The 19,597-nt window shown below is 42.8% G+C and overlaps 2 protein-coding genes across 2 annotated transcripts; both read right to left on the reverse strand.

Moving 5' to 3' along the window:
- Positions 1-1,768: 1,768 nt before the first annotated feature.
- LOC124701722 (T-complex protein 1 subunit alpha) lies at positions 1,769-8,104 on the reverse strand. The gene is made up of 17 exons (XM_047233816.1): positions 7,999-8,104; positions 7,548-7,612; positions 7,336-7,425; positions 7,155-7,241; positions 7,010-7,069; positions 6,849-6,899; positions 6,632-6,727; positions 6,265-6,330; positions 5,588-5,805; positions 5,167-5,263; positions 4,738-4,824; positions 4,196-4,330; positions 3,993-4,097; positions 2,979-3,107; positions 2,777-2,880; positions 2,301-2,391; positions 1,769-2,202 (listed from the first exon to the last, which is right to left on the reverse strand). Exons 1-17 carry the CDS (start codon positions 8,069-8,071, stop codon positions 2,119-2,121), a joined length of 1,638 nt encoding a protein of 545 aa, XP_047089772.1. The 5' UTR covers positions 8,072-8,104; the 3' UTR covers positions 1,769-2,118.
- A 704-nt stretch (positions 8,105-8,808) lies between these two features.
- LOC124701733 (protein EARLY-RESPONSIVE TO DEHYDRATION 7, chloroplastic-like) lies at positions 8,809-12,127 on the reverse strand. The gene is made up of 4 exons (XM_047233828.1): positions 11,373-12,127; positions 10,672-10,838; positions 9,502-9,586; positions 8,809-9,404 (listed from the first exon to the last, which is right to left on the reverse strand). Exons 1-4 carry the CDS (start codon positions 12,110-12,112, stop codon positions 9,200-9,202), a joined length of 1,197 nt encoding a protein of 398 aa, XP_047089784.1. The 5' UTR covers positions 12,113-12,127; the 3' UTR covers positions 8,809-9,199.
- Between the last annotated feature and the right edge of the window lie 7,470 nt (positions 12,128-19,597).

A 19,597-nucleotide genomic window follows, 5' to 3' on the forward strand; every position in this document is an offset into this window, starting at 1 on the left:
CGGCGAAGGGGGAGCCTAACCTATGACAGTACAATAAAAGTGCTTGACCTCTTGCAGCACGACACATCACAGAAACACCATTTTCGTGGAAAAAGGGGTTGGTTGGCATCTTAGATGGCGGTGGCAGCGGAAGTTAGAAGAAATCTAGTCTATGGTTTATGGGTGGGGTGGGGGAGGGAGGCCAGTTTCCGGAATTGATATGTTCTGCAGAGGCCGGACATATCTTTGTTCGTTGTATTGTCCTGATGCCAACTATTGAATTAGAAATCAAGAAGTTTCTATGAACTTGCTAACCTAATCATACACTACAAACCACTATTAATATATACACTATATGCTTTAGAGACCAATATATTTAAGGAATTATCAATATATATACATGTCATATGATTTTATTATTGCTTCTTATTTCTTGCATTAAACATGTTTTTGTTTAAATAATTCTTTAAGGGGCGATACCTGCAAAAGGATAACATAACTTTTTTTTACCTAATATAATTTAAATTTATCACAACATGAATGTGTTTTACAATTATATATATTACGGATGTATATAAACACATTATGATTAATATTTATAAATGTAGTTAAGTGGTTAATATTATTAACCGAACAATAGAAAATATAATCTTTAAGATTGTAATATGATAACATTAAGTTATATAAGTACAAAATTTAAGTATAATTTATATTAATATTACTCGATCGGGGTCCAAAATTTTCATGGTCCTACTTTGGCCCCATGTCACCCACCCGCAAATGCTCATTAAAACTTGCATGTATGGGTGACACATATAAAGATTGTTGTTTCAAAATTCCTTGAAACTTGTGTTCACAACTATAGCAACCATGGTGTCCATAGCGGTGTATGCAGATATTAGTTAATTTATTAACCGTATTGATAGTAGCTCTAAAAATTAATATTTCTATTTTTGCAACTTTGTGTGCACATTTACATGAATATATTGACCAAGAGCATATGCATTGTATGTTTTGTTTTCTTCTATCAGAAAGAAAGTTCAATTTAGGTATTCACATATGCTAATAATCGTTTTCTGGCGAAATTAAAATTTCTGGTTTCTGTTTAGGAGAGGTTTGGCAGGTGAATTCCAGGTGTTTTGCTGAGTATTACCCGTATTACCCCAGAGATTAGGTGAAAACACATCATTTCATTCACCCAATACTCTTCTCTACCCCAGTCCCCTTCTCCATCTATTAAGTTTGGGCTAACATCAGCCATAAGTCTAAATTAATTGCAAACAATAATATCATACTTCGTAGAACTGAAAGCTTTAAGCACATAAGCATGACACACAAATACGCAATTAAAGGCATTACTCGGCTCCTTCTGCCAAGGATGAACCGGAGCATGGCAGTAACAAGAACACTCAAATATTTGAGCAAGAAACACCAGGAGAACAAGCAACTCAGTATTTGCTGCAATCCGCTAGGAAAACTCGTCATACGGCAGCAGGCAAGACACTGCTGGTGGATCGCTGGAGGAGCAGCAGCCGAAATCATCCTTGTACACGAGAGTAGCGGAGCTCAGCCTCAGCAAGCAGCAAGACAAGATGGCCGAGTGAACAGATGAGGGAAACCGCCACTCTGACCCACGAGTATTAAGGGTTTGCTGGTGTTCAGCCGTCCAAAGCCCATACCACCAGACCGCTAGTGGAGAGTTTTTCAGTGTATTGGGTTGTCCTAAGAAAATAAACTGCAAACACAGAAAAACCTCCCATGCCAAACAAGGCGGTAAGGAAATAAAAAATGAACTTCCAAAATCATCCGCGATACCATTCACTTTAACTTTTTAAGATAACTTTGAAGAACACACAATTCAGGTACACTATGATCCTTTAGAGCTTAGTAGGTCGAGTGTTGCTGGCAAAATTTGGTTCCATTCAAGAGTCGTTTCTACTACCAACATACAGCGAAACGTGCAGCAATACACTACCTTCCCGCATCCATCTTCCATACAACATTCCATTCTAACGTCCACTAACACAGCGAAAGGAAGGACAACAAAAAAAATCCACACTGGACCAATCTAAGAGTCTATAGCAGCATCCAGGCAGTCACACAATAAACGGTAACCATACATCGTAAAATGGCATATGGTTACTCCTCTTGCCCAGACTCCTCCTTGTCGAGCTTGATCATGTCGTCGATCCTCACGATGGTGATGGCTGCTTCCGTGGCGAACTGAATAAAGAAGGAAATGTATGAGACGAGCAATGGACCACAAGCACATCGGTCAGTGGGTGATGAGAAAAGGTAACAGGTCAAGCATGGGTGCTGACCTGGATAATCTTTATTTTGCTCATGGCTGGCTCGATCACGCCGTATTCGAGGTTGTTGCGGATTATACCTTTCTGTAGGTCAAGACCCATGCTGCAGCAAAATTTGGAACCAAATTGAACACGTGCAATGGCAGAACAAAATACACAAACTGGACATGTGCAGTAGCAGAACAAAACAGCAAACAGGAAACCCCATTGGAGTACAAAATATAAACATCTGGAAGCAGTTATCCATTACCAAATTATGCATCTACATGCATTTAACAACTAAGTCCAAAGTGGCACTGTACAAAAGAAAGTTGAAAGTGGACACTGCGATAGAGCTTGCAGTGTGCTGGGTGAAAAAAATTGAGGAGATATTGTCTGTATATAGCATTCCTTAATAAGCACGACCCAGAGTGCATAATTAGTTTACATGAGCGGGTGGTTGAACCATGTTTCAGATATGTAACAGAGCTTGTAAATTCAGTAATTACCTTGAATAGTGTTGCTTATCAGCCTTTGTTTGGGCAGTATGGTGATACGCCCTAAGCTTTGCAACAAGCTCAGTTGCATCTTTGGCAGCATTAACAGAGAGGACCTGTCATCACACAGTCATACTCCCATTAATACATTATTGTGTGGTTCAGTATGCAGGTATGCTATATGTACCAAATATAACTGATCAAAGTATCAAACCTTCGGTATGATCAACAAAGATTCTGCGAATTCAGCAATTGCCAGCTGTTCCCTGGATCCAAGAGTTGTAGCAAGATTCTCCAAGTACACAGACAATGCAGCTTCGACGGCACCACCACCCGCAACTACCTGCATTAACCCCATACATGTTAAATGCACTACTTGGACAATTAGTTTTAAGGATAAGAAAGCAACCTTAGACTAGTCACAATGGAAAGTATCATATGGTAGTATCATGCATATGATACTAGTGTATGATATTATCTCCACAATGCATAGTATCATGTACTAGTATCATAAGCTTACAATATTTATTGATTTGTAGAATCTCAATACAAACATGTGTACAAGATTTGTTTGAAATTAATTTTTCTAGTTCTACGTGCTATGATATAGTATCTAAATATGATACTACTATCATCTCTTTCATCATTAATTGATGCGACACGTCAGCATTTTGCATGCATGCAGTGCATGATACTAGCTATGATACTCCCATTGTGGGTAGTCTTACACTTACAGATCTACATTCACTGACCACGAAAGAGATTTAATGATAGCACTATTACTGTTTCACTGACCACGAAAGAGATTTAATGCTAGCACTATTAATGTCCAATGGCTGATGAAAAATGCAGATACTAAAGCATTAAGTGGCTCGTTCAAACGATAACATTTAACTCTTCATATTCTTCTTGCAAGCATGAAAACAGTTCACAGGAAATGGAGATGGCAGCTATGGAAAACAAGGTCTGAAATAAAAATTTCTGGAAAGCCACAAGTATGGGCCAGCAACGAGCATGATACATACACAAGAATCTTAATATATATTAAATATGAGAACCATGTAGGGACAGCTAAAATTATAACTGCAAGCCACACTTACTAGCAACAAAATGCGGGAAGAAGAAAAAACATTAATTCTGCATAAATGATGACAGCGGAAATATGTTTATGTACTCAACAGGGAACAAACAACGCAACAAATAAAGGTACAGCAGGAGAAAGTTCTACCATATTGGATTCCAAAGTTCTCTTCACAATGCACAGGGCATCGTGCAAAGACCGTTCAATCTCATCTAGCATGAAGTCATTTGCTCCTCGAAGTATAAGGGAGACCTGCACAAAAAATATGAAACTGTGATGCCTCTAGCTTTGAAAATATGTTGCCATTAATAGTAAAGCTAGCTCAACATTGGCATGAAACAAAAACTAACCGCGCTTGTGTTCTTTGTGCCTTTCACCAGAATTATTTCATCATCAGAAATCCTTTCCTCAACAACCTCGTCGGCTTGTCCAAGGAATGAAGGATCAAAAGTTTCTTCACCCTCCATGTCAGCAAAGGTAGTCACCTGCAGGTTCTTGTTACTTCAGCATATTGACGAACAGTTCACTTGGGCTAGAAGAAGTATTATTTTCCTTATTACTTGTGCACGTCAAGGTAGACGTTGTTTTGCTAATAATGTTTAACTGTAATCGATTTATAGCAAATTCAAAGCTGACATGCTAGAATGGCATATTCACAAGAACGAGATGATCAAATAGATGTATTCCAATATTACAAGGGCACAGCGTAATGTGTTGCATATTCATTAGAATCTTAGCACAGGATTCAAGCAACTTTAGTAGGGTTTCAACCAAAAGCAAGTTCATGGGAGCACCAAGTAAATAAGTCATGACTGAGATTAAAGCGTATAAACTATGAAAAGACTGCTTGAACATAACCATGCAATCAACAATATGAAGAAATAAGCCATACCATTGTCGCACCTGTTGCCTTGGCAACATGGCGCAAATCCTCCTTACGCACACGCCTAACAGCAATTGCCCCAGCCTCAACAAAGTACTGAAATAATATTTCAGTCACACAATGAGAAAGCACATTTAGTTACAGTCATCAGGAAGTGATATCCATATTCACAACAACCCAATTAATCTTTTCAATCAAAAAAATCAAACCAATTATGAAACAGAAAATTCCCACGACATACATTTCAGGGCGAGTATCATTGCAAGAGAAAGATGGCAGTATGACAGGTTCTACCAAAAAGGTACCAGCAACTAAGCAGAATATGGCATTCGGTACTAACATGGACTAGTTTGACAAAATAGTTTGTGCAGCAGCTCTGGATAACCATATACAAAACAGTAGCAGCAACCAGTTCTGCCTGAGTTGATGAAAAGGTACCTTCAGTGACATATCATCGATTCCCTTGGTGGTAAATACAACATTAGCACCAGCCTTGAGAACTTTCTCAATTCGCTCCTTTGTTATGTCAGATTCTCTATGAAAAAAGTACAGTATTAAGTATGCTACTAGAGACCATTAATAGAAAATAAAATTAACTGCAAAGAGCAAAGGCAAGAAGATACATCACAAGAAATGAGAAATAAACAGGATAATGGAGCACACTCGTTGCAGATACATTCAGGAGATAACAGATACTCCCTCCATCCCAAAATAACTTGCTCAACTTTGTCTAGATGCGGAAGTATAGACACGTTTTAGTTATAGGTATATCCGTATCTAGAAAAAGCCTAGCAAATTATTTTGGGACGGAGGGAGTATAAGCATAATGCCAAATCATGGAAGAGAAAAAAGAACAAACCTCTGACGGATCTTCTCAAGTTCCCTTGGATCAGATACAAGGACTTGAACACCCATTTGCATTTTTGTCTTCTGAAGGTTAAAATCAAGACAAGCAATTCTAGCAGGGGTTACTCTAGTAGGCATTCCTTGAGCTGCACGGCCTGAGTTCAGTGCATAACCATTCAGCAGGTAGCTTTCCTTAGAGCTTTTACCATGAGCTTTCAAAATATTAATACTCTGCGGAACAAAGAAGGAAATCATTTATAAGAAAAATATTAAGTTGCAGAAATAACAATTTCACCACCATGTATTAAATAAATCAACCATCATGTTAAATACATAAAAGCACATCATAACATTATTACAGGAGAAAAGTTCTAAGTGGCAGTAAGATTATTCATATGAATATCAAATAAAAGGATAGCAAAATACTAAGACAGACATTGGATTACTATACACTAGCACATGTAATAACCAAAAGGAGAAACAACGGTGCAACATCACAAACTGGTAAAATACAAGTGTCTAAAATGTCCACAAATGGTCATACAACTTAGAATATACATTCAGAAAGAAGGGGCCCAGTTACAGAGAAAAGAGTGCAATAATACAATTCCATAACTTGATATATAGCAATTACGAATAGAAAACTTCGACGTATTGAAGTAATGCTGTAACAAAATGCACTTTACTTACCTTGATTGGATACTTCACTTCTCCCCTGGAATTTGTAGTCTTCACAGCTTGAACAGCTTCTACAACCTAAGAAACCAGTGCCATGCCAATTAAATATATATCACAGTTTTTAATCTAGGCTAAAGAAACGACAACGAAATAACAAATGTTTGGTTCCAGAGGTAAGCAACTTGTCAGATAAACACCACAACATGGCAGCATTATCAAGACAATAGATCGGCTACATCAAACTACATACATGGATGGACTAAATAATTAAAGTAAGTTTAAAAACTGCCACCAAAATCAAGAGCAAGTATACAACTATATGTAAAAAACAATGCATGGTTAAAAAACCCAATTTACACATATGGCCACAGGAAATTACCAGATTTGCGAAGAAATCGCCGTCGGTGTGAATCAGTTTCGAAGACATGCTAGTTTTTGCACAGTTTATAAGGGAATCTTTTCCAAGCTTATCAACCTACAAAAGTGCGGATGGATATTCATGTCAGCATGGCAATAAGCGCGGAATGGAGCAGAATGGAGCAATAAGTGCGGATGGATATTCATGCCATTTAGTTCTGGACAGAATATTCTTTCACCTTGACAGACAGCTTTTCTTCAACATACTTGCAAGCTTCACGCATCGCAAGCTGGCAAAATAAGGTGAAAAGCAATTAATGCTAGACATTACGTGTTCTGCTGAAACTGTTCATTCAGAACGGAAGAGCAACCGCAACAAACATATAAACTATAAGCTCACCCTGTAGCCACTGATAATAGAGGTTGGATGGATTTTATTCCTCACAAGATCATTGGCTCTCTGGTACAAAAAAGAAAACTCATCACGTTTATGAGCAACAGCAGAAACCCTGTAGGCCAGATAAGCATAGCGGACCATTCGTTACCTTGAGCAACTCCGCTGCTATGATGACGACGGAAGTTGTTCCATCCCCAACCTCCCGGTCCTGGAGCTCAGCCAGTTCCACAAGAACCTACAGAAAAATGAAACCACAAGCGAAAATGTAAAAACAGCGCAGAGATTGAATCGAAAAAGGTCAGCTCTGCCTGCCTGGCAGGCATGATCACCTTGGCTGCCGGATGCTCGACTTCCAGCATCCTCAAAATGGTCGCCCCGTCGTTCGTGATGGTAACATCACCGATATCGTCGACCAGCATCTGTACGTCGCGTATGCATTAGGTTAGTAAATTCTGACGAGGTTTCTCTTTTTTTCTTCGAAGTTGCTGGGGATCTGGAAGCTATCTCTGCTTCACCGAAAAGGGGAGTGGGAGGCGCATACCTTGTCGAGCCCGACAGGCCCCAGCGACGACTTGACGATGTTGGCCACCGCCTGGCAGGCCACCACTGCAATCAATCAGAGGAGAATGAACACGAGTTAATCCGGGAGGGCTGCACGGGCTGCAACTGGGGTACGGTTGGAGCTCAAAGCTAGAGGAAAAGATCCTAGTGTAGAAACTTCTGGTATTGCTAGAAACCGCAACAAAACCCTAGCTACCGGAGGAGCAAGCGCGCGCGCGCGTCGCTGTGTCAGATTAACTGCACGCAGATGCAGGTCGTGCTTCATGGAGCCAGGTAACGAAATGGCTGGCTGGTGCTGCGTTCCCGGGCGATCTGTGCTGCTAACAGCAGCAAGCCATGGTAGGCGACGCGGTTCCAAGCGCAGCCCTAGATTTCAGAGGACGCCACGGGGAATCTGGCGTGGGAAAGCGGTAGGAGGAGAGGGGCGTTACCGTTCTGGGTGCGAACGTCCTGGCCGGACTGCCGCTCGCCCATGATGTCCGGCATCTGGGCGGTGATCGGCATGGCGACGGCGGCGGCGGCTAGGACTGGAGTGAGAGTTCGGGGGAGGAGCTGCACGCGGGCGGCGCACGAGAATGAATGGGGGCGGTCGGCGGCGCTAGGTTTCGGTGTGTGGGTGGTCGCTATATTGTTTCGCGGGCCGTCGTTGGCCCACAGCCCGTCCGTCCGGGTTGGGCCGAATTGGCCCGTTCCTTCAGTTATTTGCCGTGGGATCTGCTTTCTCTTTTTTTTTTCTTGCCACGGTCTTCTTTTCTCCCTCTTTGCACATGTTTTTTTCTTTCTGCATTCTACTACTCCTCTGATCCATAACAACTGTCGAGATTTTAATTTATTTTAATCTAGATTTTATACTAAAATCTATGTACTTATTATGAATCCAATTGAGTAGCTAGAGAATATGCGCTGGGAAAAAACATTTTGATAGACCATAACGAAAACTTCACTCTCTTAGCTTGAGCTGAGCCGAGAGGAAATGAACAAGTTCAATTTGGCATTTGTTTCAGGACTGAAATGCCTGAAATAGTAACTGGGATTGGGCATTTATTAAGGGAAGATGAAGGTAGTAGTAATACATCAGTTTCACTGTAAGATGGAGCATTTAACCCAATTTCAACTTCCTGTAAACTCAGCTTAGTATTTTATTTAGTCAAACAATTTTTTACATTTCTATATAAGAGCTCGTAAAAGACATATGCTCGTGCTTACGCCTTTTACATTACAGAAAATTAATGATTATCATAGGCAGGCCAACACCATACTCCTTCCGTTCACAATTACTCTGCGTTCTAGGTTTAAGTCAACGGCGAATTTTACAGAGTTTGACCAACTAAATAAAAACGAAGGGAGAGAAATACCCGCACCCATGCGTGTAAGTAATAAAGAAGTATTTCGAGAGTAACAGCAGTACAAAACACTAGCCCTACTTCATCAGCTAGCACGGCATCACATGAATACTCATGACTAAACCAGACAAGAACACTGACTCAGAACACAGAAACGTTCACACCAGCAGAGCAAAGGACATGGCACTCAGGTTGCTGCTCTTTCTTCCCAGCACACAAATATCTACAAGGAAGCACATCAACTGGGAGATTAGCTGATGCCGGCTTATGCTGGCCACAAGTTCGAACTCTACTTGCTCTTGCTGCTCTTCGAGCTCTTCGACCGGAGGTCAGCGGCCTGGGCCTTGATGGTGGACTTGGCGAGCGACGTGGGCTTCAGGAGGCTCTTCGGGTTGATGGCCTGCCGGATCTTGAACACCGCCCACGCCGTCCCGATGGCGTGGCCTGCCGCGTCCATCCCTTCGTTCGTCGCAGCTGCTGCTTTCTCCCCGTACCTGAAGGAGAATAAGGAGCATGGTGTGAGGGAAAATTTGACAGAGTTGTGGCCCAAGGAGGAGTACAAACAGAGATGTGCGGTAGAATAACACGTACTTGTGATTCACGAGACCGGTTGTGACAGTCGATGATGTTGACAACACATCCTTCCCAGCCACTTCCACGGCGTCGCAAATCTTGCCTGTTGACACCAGTAAAAAAGATACATAAGCAAGATGGCTTAATAAGGTACCAGCTGAAAGTAAGTTCCCCTATTACTTTTAAGAATGATGTTCAGGCACACTGAACTTGCATACGCCTAGCAGTGAGAGACAATAGAGCACATGAAATTCATGATAACAGACGACCCTTTTTTGTGAACAACCGGATGGTAACAGACTATCTGGCAACAGCAAGCGCAGAACACAATGTGCTGCCAGGACATCATGTTGTTACTTGCAATAGATTCATGGCACGAAATATTTCATGAGAGCCAGCATCCCTGAACATTCAGACTGCAGGAGGTATGGTGGCAGTTGGCAAACTGAAGCAGGGTTTAGGTTCACTCAACCATATTGAGGTAAGGTTAACCGGCATGGAGAGTAAACTATAATCATTTGCAGTCTACGAAGCTTGATGGCATTACCAGTCAGTGACTATCTGTAACTAGCACTATTGGTACTATAACTAACTCTGCCGCAGTGACTTCACTATGAATATGATGGCAGTAGCAGATAGCTCGACTAACATGACAACCTTATACGAGGAGAAGCAGCAGTAATTAACCATTTATAATGTAGGAGTTAAGAATGACATATTGTGCGTAACATGGAGAATATAGGGGACAAGGAAAACGAAAATTGCAAGCCAATTTACTTGTAAACTAAAGTACCAGAGGTGCTTTTCTCCAAGAAAAGCAAGTTCACAGCATATGAAAACAAAAAAGGCCACTAAAGGGCACCAAGAGCCTGTGTGCTTTCAACTAGAAAATTTTAAGTGATGTTTTTGGCAAGATGTAAGGGACAAACTTGCCCCCCATACTTCCATGGGCATGTTCAAATATATCATGTGCCAGTTTGGTATATTCATCTTGTTACACGGTTTACTACATGTTGGCATCTTTTTCATGATTCACATGGCACATGGCTTATACAATCAAATCTATTATCATTATTCTGAACTACCCCTAAATAACATTGTTTAACGAGTTTGTCTACATGTATTACTATCATGCCAACAACACTGGATGAACTGCCAATATTAACATAGTAAAAAAGGATCACATACCAAATCCATCAAGCGAAGCAAGAACAATCTCTCCAGGCAGTAGGCTGAAAAACTTCTTTCCAGCTTTTGAGTTAGCTATTGAGCTTGTAAAATGGCCAGTAACCTTCACGACTCCGGACAGTATTCCGGTTGCCACTTTCTCAGACATTTTCGTGACCTTCTTAGCCCTGCCAGCAAATATAAGAAATACCAAAATGAGACAACACAATCAGTTTAAGCAAGGAGCACAAGTTACCTAAAACATTCGGTGAGATCACTAATCAACAAGTGTGACTGTACTCACAAAGTACAGGTTCAAACTCCTTATGCTAGCTAGAGTGAATATTACCTGCCTACGATTATGTTAAGCATAATGTACTTTGTAATAAACTAATAAAATTCTAAAAAACAACCAATTTCGTGGTTACAAAAAAATATCCCTCAGTTTAAGTTAGTCCAGTCGAAAAATTCATAAAATGCAAACTATCTACAATCCCAGAGCATTTCTACACGAATGCTTGGAGTTCTTCCTATATGACATAAATATGAAACCGAGGAACAGGGAAGCGCCAGACAACAAAACTAGTAAAATACATGTAACTGCCAGCATGATTACATGGATAATTTGCAGATATTGCCACTAATCAGCATAAGGTTTACTAACTCAAATTACAGTGATGTGCCCAAAACCTGAAGCAGTTATGGGTAAAAGTCAGCGCTACCTTTTGATCCGCTTGAGCATCTCGGGGGAGACCTCGGCGTCGGTCTCCCCAGGCTGGATCCTCTTCCTGAGCACCTCGTTGCCCCAGTGCAGCCGCTCGACGGTCATGACCCCGCACCAGACGATCCCCTTGGCGAGGCCCTGGGCGCCGGAGGCGATGGCCCTGGCGACCGCGCCGCCGTACTCCTCCACATTCGGCGCGACGGCGGTCCAGTACGCGGCGGCCTGGGCCTCGCCGCCGGCGGCGGCGAGGGGCTCGGCGCCGGCCACGGAGTGGGCGGAGAAGCTGGTGCAGGCCGCGAGCACGCCGTCCAGGCGCGGGTCGGGCCGCGCGAGCGTGAGGCCGTAGTGGAGCGGGTCGGGGGCCGGGTCGGAGGAGGTGGAGGGGACGGGGAGGGAGAAGGAGTAGTGGCGGGCGTCGAGCTTCACGGCGGCCACGTCGCGGGTGAGCGGGAACTGGATGGGGGTGAGCACCGCGATGGCGGCGAGCGAGGTGGCGCCGGCGCGGATGCGGAGGAGCGTGAGGTCGCCGGTGGCGAGCGGGTGGCTGCGGTGTCGGTCGATGAGGTGGAGCTGCGTGGATGGGATGCGGAGGAGGATGTCCGACGAGGGTGGTGGGGTGGTGGTGGTGGAGGGGGAGGAGGGGATCTCGACGGGCGCGAGGTCCGCCATGGCGAGCGTCGGGTAGAGCGGCGGGGCTGAGGGGGCTGGGTAGCTGGGGCTGGGGGTGTAGGACGCCATGGGGGGAGGTTTATGGCCGGGAGCGGGAGGGGAGAGCCGTGCGGAGGACGACGGCGGCGGCGGCGGGGACGTCGGCGGGCGGCGACGTGGGTGTTGTATAGGGCGCCGCGGCCGCGTGCGTGGCGACGGAGGGTCCACGCGGTTGGGGAAGGTGGGAACGGGTTCGCGGTTGCGGTAGTTAATCTGTTGGGTTTTCCATTTGTAAGGACCAAGTACTCTGGTCAATGACCTGTGGGACTAAGAAACTGTTGCTTAACTTCGTTGAAGGTGTGGCCCCCACTGTCGGTGAGGTATTCAGACGTGAAGTTGATGGTGCGCGGAGTAGACTCGTCGACCAATAGCAGTGTGCTGTGCATGTCTGGCTGACGAGTGGGGCACACTGGCAGCCTCACAGACCGGATCTCTAGGCATGAAGTTTTCCTCCATGAGTAAGCAACTTCAAGAGCAAGGAGCCAAGAATATGAACTTCAAGGGCAAGGATAATGCACGCATGCAGCAGATCTCCCAAACACGTTATGATGTTGTAAAACAATAGGAATTTGCATAAACGATTGTTTGTCACCACAATAAAAACAAGTACATAAATGTAACAAGAGATTTGGGTGGAGATACTTTTCCTCCAACAGAGTGCAAAGAAATCCTTAGCAAAAATTCCAAAATGCTAACCATGTTCATAAAATCACCTCCAAGGTGGAAACTTTCAAGGATCCTAGCAAATCCTATGAGAAAGAGGAAAAACTCTGTTTTTTGGAAGGTTCAAAACTAATATCCAACTCCGTAAATGATCCTACATAGAACCCTTATGAAACATGTGACCAGTACCACTCCATAAACTCTCATTAAGAGATAGTATAATGGATCGAACTACGGCTGCTCACATCGTTTTGACATCTCTGGGCCTCATCTGGTGTCTCTTGGGATGCTACTCCGAAGACTGACTTGGACGGCCTGTCGTGAATCGGGCCGAGATGTTTGCACCACACGGCCCATACAACACTTGATGTGACCCAGGTACAGATCTTCTCCCCTTCCGTTTCTATCGCTCTACTATATCGTCGAAACGGAAACTGCCGGCGGCGCCATAAATGACGGGGATCAAAGTCGACCATCTTCCTCTTGTAACCGTCCTCATATGTGATTGCCTATGAGTTATGTCTGATTAGCTTCTCTTATTAACCGGGTCCTCATATATGACGCGGACGTACTAGATTCAGGGTTGTCCTGCTCTGCGCTGGGGTTTCTGTATTGGATCTGCAACAATGGCTTCCGGACAGGTAGACTTGTTTGTTTTTTCATTCACACGTTTGATGTCTGGATTAGAAAAGACGCTGATGTTGGTGAGCTCACAGCTGATGAGAGTGTATTATTTTTTTGAAATTTACCTCAAATTTTCACAGCCAAGCTATTTTGTTAGTATGTCTTAAGGTGAGGGAAATGTACACAATTGTTTACACCGTCGAGTTGATATTTCCCCCAAAAATAGATGATGAAGTAGAACGACAATCTATTGCCCACTTAACTTTATTAATAAAAAAACTTAATTTTCTTTTCATTGTTTAATCATCAGTGAGTGATTTCGGAATCATCAAAATAGAGGTTAATTTTCTCATACTGATTTCCTACAGGTTACACCTTTTACTTGGATTAAACAAAGCACTGATGAGGAAAATCCTGAGACATGAAGGATTGTTTAAATAAAAAAAAAATGAATTAGTGCTAGGAGGAACTAGACACTAAATGATATAGTAGAAGCGGGACCTCGGCGTGAGAATTCCAGAAATTCGCTCCTGATAGGATTCGAACTCTGGTCGTTGGGGTGCACCACTACGACCCCAACCACTGGGCTATGCCCACGTCCTCAAGGATTGCTTAAATGGTGCATAAGTGCACAAGCACATGTCATGGTGCTGCTTAATCTCTTCTTTTTAAGGAAATAGATGTAAGTGACTGTACATCGGAGGGGGTGACTGCTGCAGCTGAAATCGGGCGCTCTTCTGCACAAATCCGACATCGGTATGTCTAATGTTTTGTCCTTGATATTGTTATGAATGTGATATTATTCAGGCAGTTGAAACAATGGTCTGAAAATAATTGGTCTATTAATATGACATTTAGTATTTTTGTTGGCAGATTGACTTTGGATGCCAGGGTTTTGCCTTCTTTAGTTGGTCATTGTTGTGTGTGTTGTCATCAAATTCTTAGAGGAAAAATGGAGAGGTAAATTTGGTAACTCGGGGGCATATATATATTTGTTGTTAACTATACAGATTTCTAAAATAGCTTGCCCTTTAATCCTTGTGTTTTGCTTGTTTAGGATAATAAATTGGTTCTTTAAAGTAGTAGCCACAATAGATTAATTAGCAGTGCTGAAAGAGGAGATCTAAGGGCATATCCAATGTTGGACTCTTACGCGGGCGCTTGTGCTGCTTAAACAAATCAATTAGCCTAAAACTTACAGATAGGAGTCTCTACCTCCAGCGGAAAGCGCTAAACTCAGGCGCTAAAAGGGGTTGCAACAATGGCCGATTGAATCGTTTTGTGTGGAAAAGAATCAAAGCGACGGCGAAACTTTTAGCGTCGACGCATCGCCAAATCCTGGGATCAACGGGGATTCAACGCTAACTGCCAGGAACCTAATCCTAGCACCCACTCTTAGTGCCTGCATTGTAGATGCCCTAATGGAGTTCAACCTGACTAAACATTCATATGTCCTACAAAAATATACGTTGGCAACCCACACGATTAAGGCCAAATCTGCACTATAGATGTACTTTATCATAAAATCCAATGGAGTTCAACCAGCCTAGAACATTCATACGTCCTGTAAAAAAATGTTCACAAGGGATTAAGGCCAGGTCTGAGATGTACCTCATTATTCAGAAATAGAAATAATTTACTCTTAATTTTTTTCACAAAAGACTTAATTTTTCATATATTTGTACACCATATTATCATTTACGTAAGTATGGACGGGCGCAGCAACGCGCGCTTTATGGTCTAGTTTGCTAGTGTGTCTACATCAACTCAAACAAACTGGAAGCTCGCTTGCACATGAATGTCGTTTCTCCTTTGGAGAAACAAACTAATCGTTTTTGTTCCTACGGAAATGAAATTGATCCATAGACATGTTGACAAGCTTTGATTGCTCGATCAAACAAAAAAAAATGACGGTAAAAAAGACATAGAAACCCTGCTCACATTATGAGTTCTTTGTTTGAAACTTTTAATCCCACTTTTCATGAATGAAAACAATCTATTGCAAATGAGTGATATCGTTTCCCAAAGTTGTTTTTTCGCACAGATGAAATTAATCACACGCACACATACACACACGCATGCATACACACACGCACACATACATTACACATACATTAAAATGGAGGAAGCAAATCTCAAATTGGTCGTCGCTATATCGCATGAAAAGTGCACATGGGTAACTTGATATTGTTTGATGTATGTGTTTGACAGCATGTTAAAATAGTGAGTACATAGTAGGTAGACCATGGATAGGTCTATCCTAATTTGGATGAGGATCTAAGCGGGAAAATAAGCTACGGAACATGTCACTACTAAGCTTTTCTTAGATCAACACTTAAGATACTAATATTACTACTCCTCTGTTTCATATTAATTGTTGTTAATCCGTGACAATTAATATGAAACAGAGATACTGCTTGTAACCGGACAACATAAACTTACCAGAACACCATCCATCACTCTTTTGCCTTACCACCAGAGAGAAGGGCCCCAACCCATAGGCTAGGAAACATATGGTGACAGCCCTCGACTAGATAAGATTCTAGATAACACGATTATGTGTTACGTCAACTTATATTATTTCATATGTGAACAAACTTCGATTGGTGGGAGCATGCTACTTCACACCATAAAGGGATTGTGTCTACCACATTGAATATATTGATCTAATCGACCACTGTGACTTCAGTTAGGTTGTTGGTCTTGAGGAATGATTATTTTGACGATTCCAACTCAATCTCACTCCAAGGATCGGTAATAAGTGTGTTTGTTTAGCAAGGGGCTTGGGTCAACAAGTTTGGATCAAAGGTATATACGGATAATGAAAAACTTCTCTCAAAATTTAATATCGGTATAATCCACACGATTGCACAAGACCCAAGATGAACTCAGAGCATCTCTAGTGGCTCCACTGAAAAACTTAGGACATCTAAAAGGGAATCTTTATAGATGATCATCTATATGGAGATATAGAGGTCCTCATTTAGCTCTCAACGAGCTTATAGATGCACCCGGTGAGGCTTAAAGGCCGATCTAGGCAGGGGCGGAGCAGGCCCCAGGCCACCCTGGCCATGGCCCGGGGCGTGGTTGGTTTTTTCCTCATTGATTGTAGCAATAGTGCCCGTACTGTAGCATAATGTAGCTACACTGCACTGAAGGTGGCATGGGGCGTCTTGAGATCCTGGCTACGCTGATGGATCTAGGGTATATGACTATGGAGGCCACATCAGCGAATTGGTGTAGGTGTTGATCCTGTCCCTAGTAGGCTTCGACGACTTCCACCCACAAATTGCAAGTTATCTTTGATGGCATATGCTGTGACTTTCTCACGACACCCAACTTGCAAGAGGCATTGTGAACAATTGAATTAACAAGCTACATGGTGGCTCCCAAATCCGGAGGAGGAGGAGAACGGCGCGGGGAAGGAGGATGCGACTGGGGAAAGAGGTGTGCATGGGAGCCGGAGTTGGGCGAGGCGGTGGCCGGAATCCCTAGCACGTGGAACGCTTGGGAGAGCTTTGACCGTAAGGGTGGGGTGTGGCTGGGTTCGGTCTTTCCGTGTGCTCTCCGACGTGGCGCAAGCTCACCACCTAGCGGCAAAACCAGGCGTAGGGCCAGCAGCCAAGGACGGTGCGCTAGCGAGGCCCAAAAGGCAACCGACACCGTCCAGGCACCGACGGTCACCCCAGACCCACACATCTCCACTACTATTAAAAGAGAGAGAGCAGCAGATCCAAACGATCTGAGCTGTCTGATTATCTAATTCAATGGGTCAGATTACTGCTAAAACAGTGTTAGACGCCCCACGTGCACGATTAATCAGAACCATCAAACTGACAGAGAAGAAAAGCAACCGCTACGAAAGAATTTCCCCAAACACCACCACTGCCCCGCGGACGCCGCACACACCGCCATCCGCATCGTCGTTGTGCACACCGTCGTCCACTTCGCCGTTGCTCAGGCCGCCGCATCTACGTTGCACACTGCAGGCCACCTCGCTGCAGGCCACCGACCGCATCCAAGGTCGCCAGCCGCACGCCGCCGGCGCCCTGCCCTATCCGATCTCGCCGTCGCACTGCACGCCCTACCCGACCCCGTCACCGCCCTGTGCCCCTCTGCCCGACGCCCTTTGGGATGTCTCCAAGTTATACTGTCAGTTGTAGTACATGCGTGACATGCTACTGGTTTCTTATTATCTTATTAAAGCATCCGCTTAACCTGAGTGTTACTGGAGTTCATTTTATTGTGTGTTCTTTGAAATGAGATGGTTCAACAATATTCATGTAATCTAATTATATGGATACGGAACTCTACTGCATTCCTCTAATCTTTTTTCAACCTTTTTAAACTGATTTCAGATCTGAGGAGCAGATCCGTTATCCGCAAAGTTATGTCCAGTTGTCTTAGAACCATAGGTAATGTTGTCTTTGCCAATCAAGTTTGAAAAGGTTTGTTGAATATGCAGTGTGAAAAAGTAATGCTTGCGTGTGTCTAGGCATGCATCTCGCCACACACAACCTGTTTGACACAATGTCCGCATGGATTTGTAATCGTGCACCAAGTGATGTTTTACTTTAGTTTTCAGTAAGTATAAACATTGAAGGGTGCTTGTATCAGTTCAATTTTTAACCAAGCTGTCCCATCAGTTGCAGATATTGTACCAGAGTTTATCTATGGATTGATATCGAGGAAGCTTTTTGAGTTAGATTTGTAGACCATGGTACTACAAGGTGGAATCTTCTCTCTTTTATTCTTCAATTTTTTAGCATTGGTGACTGGTAGTAGTTATTATTATTTATCATCTTATCACGCAAAGTATGTGTAAACTTATAAATTTGGGTCACGTTCTGTTGAAATATATACCGATCCTAATTAATTTGGATTTTTTTTTGGCTTAATCATGTGCTTTTCTAAACTTTGGTTGCAGGTTTATTGGCAGTACTAACTTGAAGTAGAAAGCCCCGCCCAAGTGAGTAGCATTCTGAACTTTGGTTACTGAATTTGAGCATTCCTGGAAAAGATCAATTGCTCTGTTTTGCATTTTGCACCTTTGTTCCGATTATTGATAGTTCCATGCTTTCATGTCATTCTGGCCATGTGTTTGACGTAATCAATCTATAGTCATGATGGAGGGGTGCATGCATGTGGGGCTGGACAAGGTGAACAACATGGTGGTGTAGTCAAGGACATAAGGTCTACCTTGTCCTCTGCTATGGCGAATAATATCTTGTATGCACATAAGAATGCTGATAGATTTTCCTTTCTTGATGTTGCAATCGTAACCAATGGAATTTAATGTATTTACTTGAGAGCTTTATTTGCACCAATTTAGTGAACACCTGAATTTTGTGAACTACACCTCAACACGGTTGGGGCGGATGTTTTGGTTGTGCAGGGCCACTCTCTTTAACTCTGCTCACGCAACATTTTTTGTGGGCTAGGTTGGTTTGATGATCAGGGTTTCAAGTTGAGACATGTAGATGGCTGCAAAAACAAGAATGAAGAACTTTCTTATTTTTTTGTATGGCTACAGAAATAGTTAGGTATATTAAATTAAATATATGGATAATTCCTTTGAAAAGAAGTTTCTGCATATGGTTCTTCATTGATTCGAGAAAGGCATCTGCAGCTTACATGACCCATAATTTATCACGTTCAGAGATGAAATTCCCCCCACTTTGCATGCAGTTTTTGTAGATGGTTTTCCATTGATTCTGAGTAAGACGCAAAGTCTGCAGCTTATAGTATTCATCGGTTATCACGTTCTGATGGTGGAAGGAATTAGTGACATGTATGTATGGAAGTTTAATTCACTGAAGTTGTACTCTAAAATTGTACTCTGACTGACATGGTTCCTACACAGGGCGAAACCACTTTTCATATTAGATGCATTGTCTCTACTATAAATCTCAGCTGGTAACTGTATGCCAAATCAAATGATTTTTCTCTATGGGATTTTTGTTGTATTGTTATCTTCCTTGCGAAAAGCATCAAAATCGGTTCCGATGCCATTTTACAAGCTGTCTATGAACCTGCATGTAACATGGACATGACTTCCATACTTTTCGTGCAGATAACATGCGGTGAAGGCTTTCACCAGAGAAGAGAGGACGGCTGGTCTCAATCTTGAATATTGGTTGCACGATTGCTCACAGGTTGGGGCTCTACTTTTTGATTTGTCTGATTACGAAATTGAATATTGTAAGAGTTGGTTTCTACAGCAATCAT

The sequence above is a fragment of the Lolium rigidum genome, chromosome 1 (assembly GCF_022539505.1).
Source record: "Lolium rigidum isolate FL_2022 chromosome 1, APGP_CSIRO_Lrig_0.1, whole genome shotgun sequence".
Taxonomy (NCBI): domain Eukaryota; kingdom Viridiplantae; phylum Streptophyta; class Magnoliopsida; order Poales; family Poaceae; genus Lolium; species Lolium rigidum.

Coding starts and splice junctions, on each gene's coding strand:
- LOC124701722 (XM_047233816.1), bottom strand. CDS start 8,071: ATGCCGATCACCGCCCAGATGCCGGACATCATGGGCGAGCGGCAGTCC. Junction 7,070..7,154: donor TAGCAGCGGAGTTGCTCAAG/GTAACGAATGGT, acceptor TTTTTGTACCAG/AGAGCCAATGATCTTGTGAG. Junction 5,806..6,264: donor AAGTGAAGTATCCAATCAAG/GTAAGTAAAGTG, acceptor TTTGTTCCGCAG/AGTATTAATATTTTGAAAGC.
- LOC124701733 (XM_047233828.1), bottom strand. CDS start 12,112: ATGGCGTCCTACACCCCCAGCCCCAGCTACCCAGCCCCCTCAGCCCCG. Junction 10,839..11,372: donor ATGCTCAAGCGGATCAAAAG/GTAGCGCTGACT, acceptor ATTTGCTGGCAG/GGCTAAGAAGGTCACGAAAA. Junction 9,405..9,501: donor ACCGGTCTCGTGAATCACAA/GTACGTGTTATT, acceptor ATTCTCCTTCAG/GTACGGGGAGAAAGCAGCAG.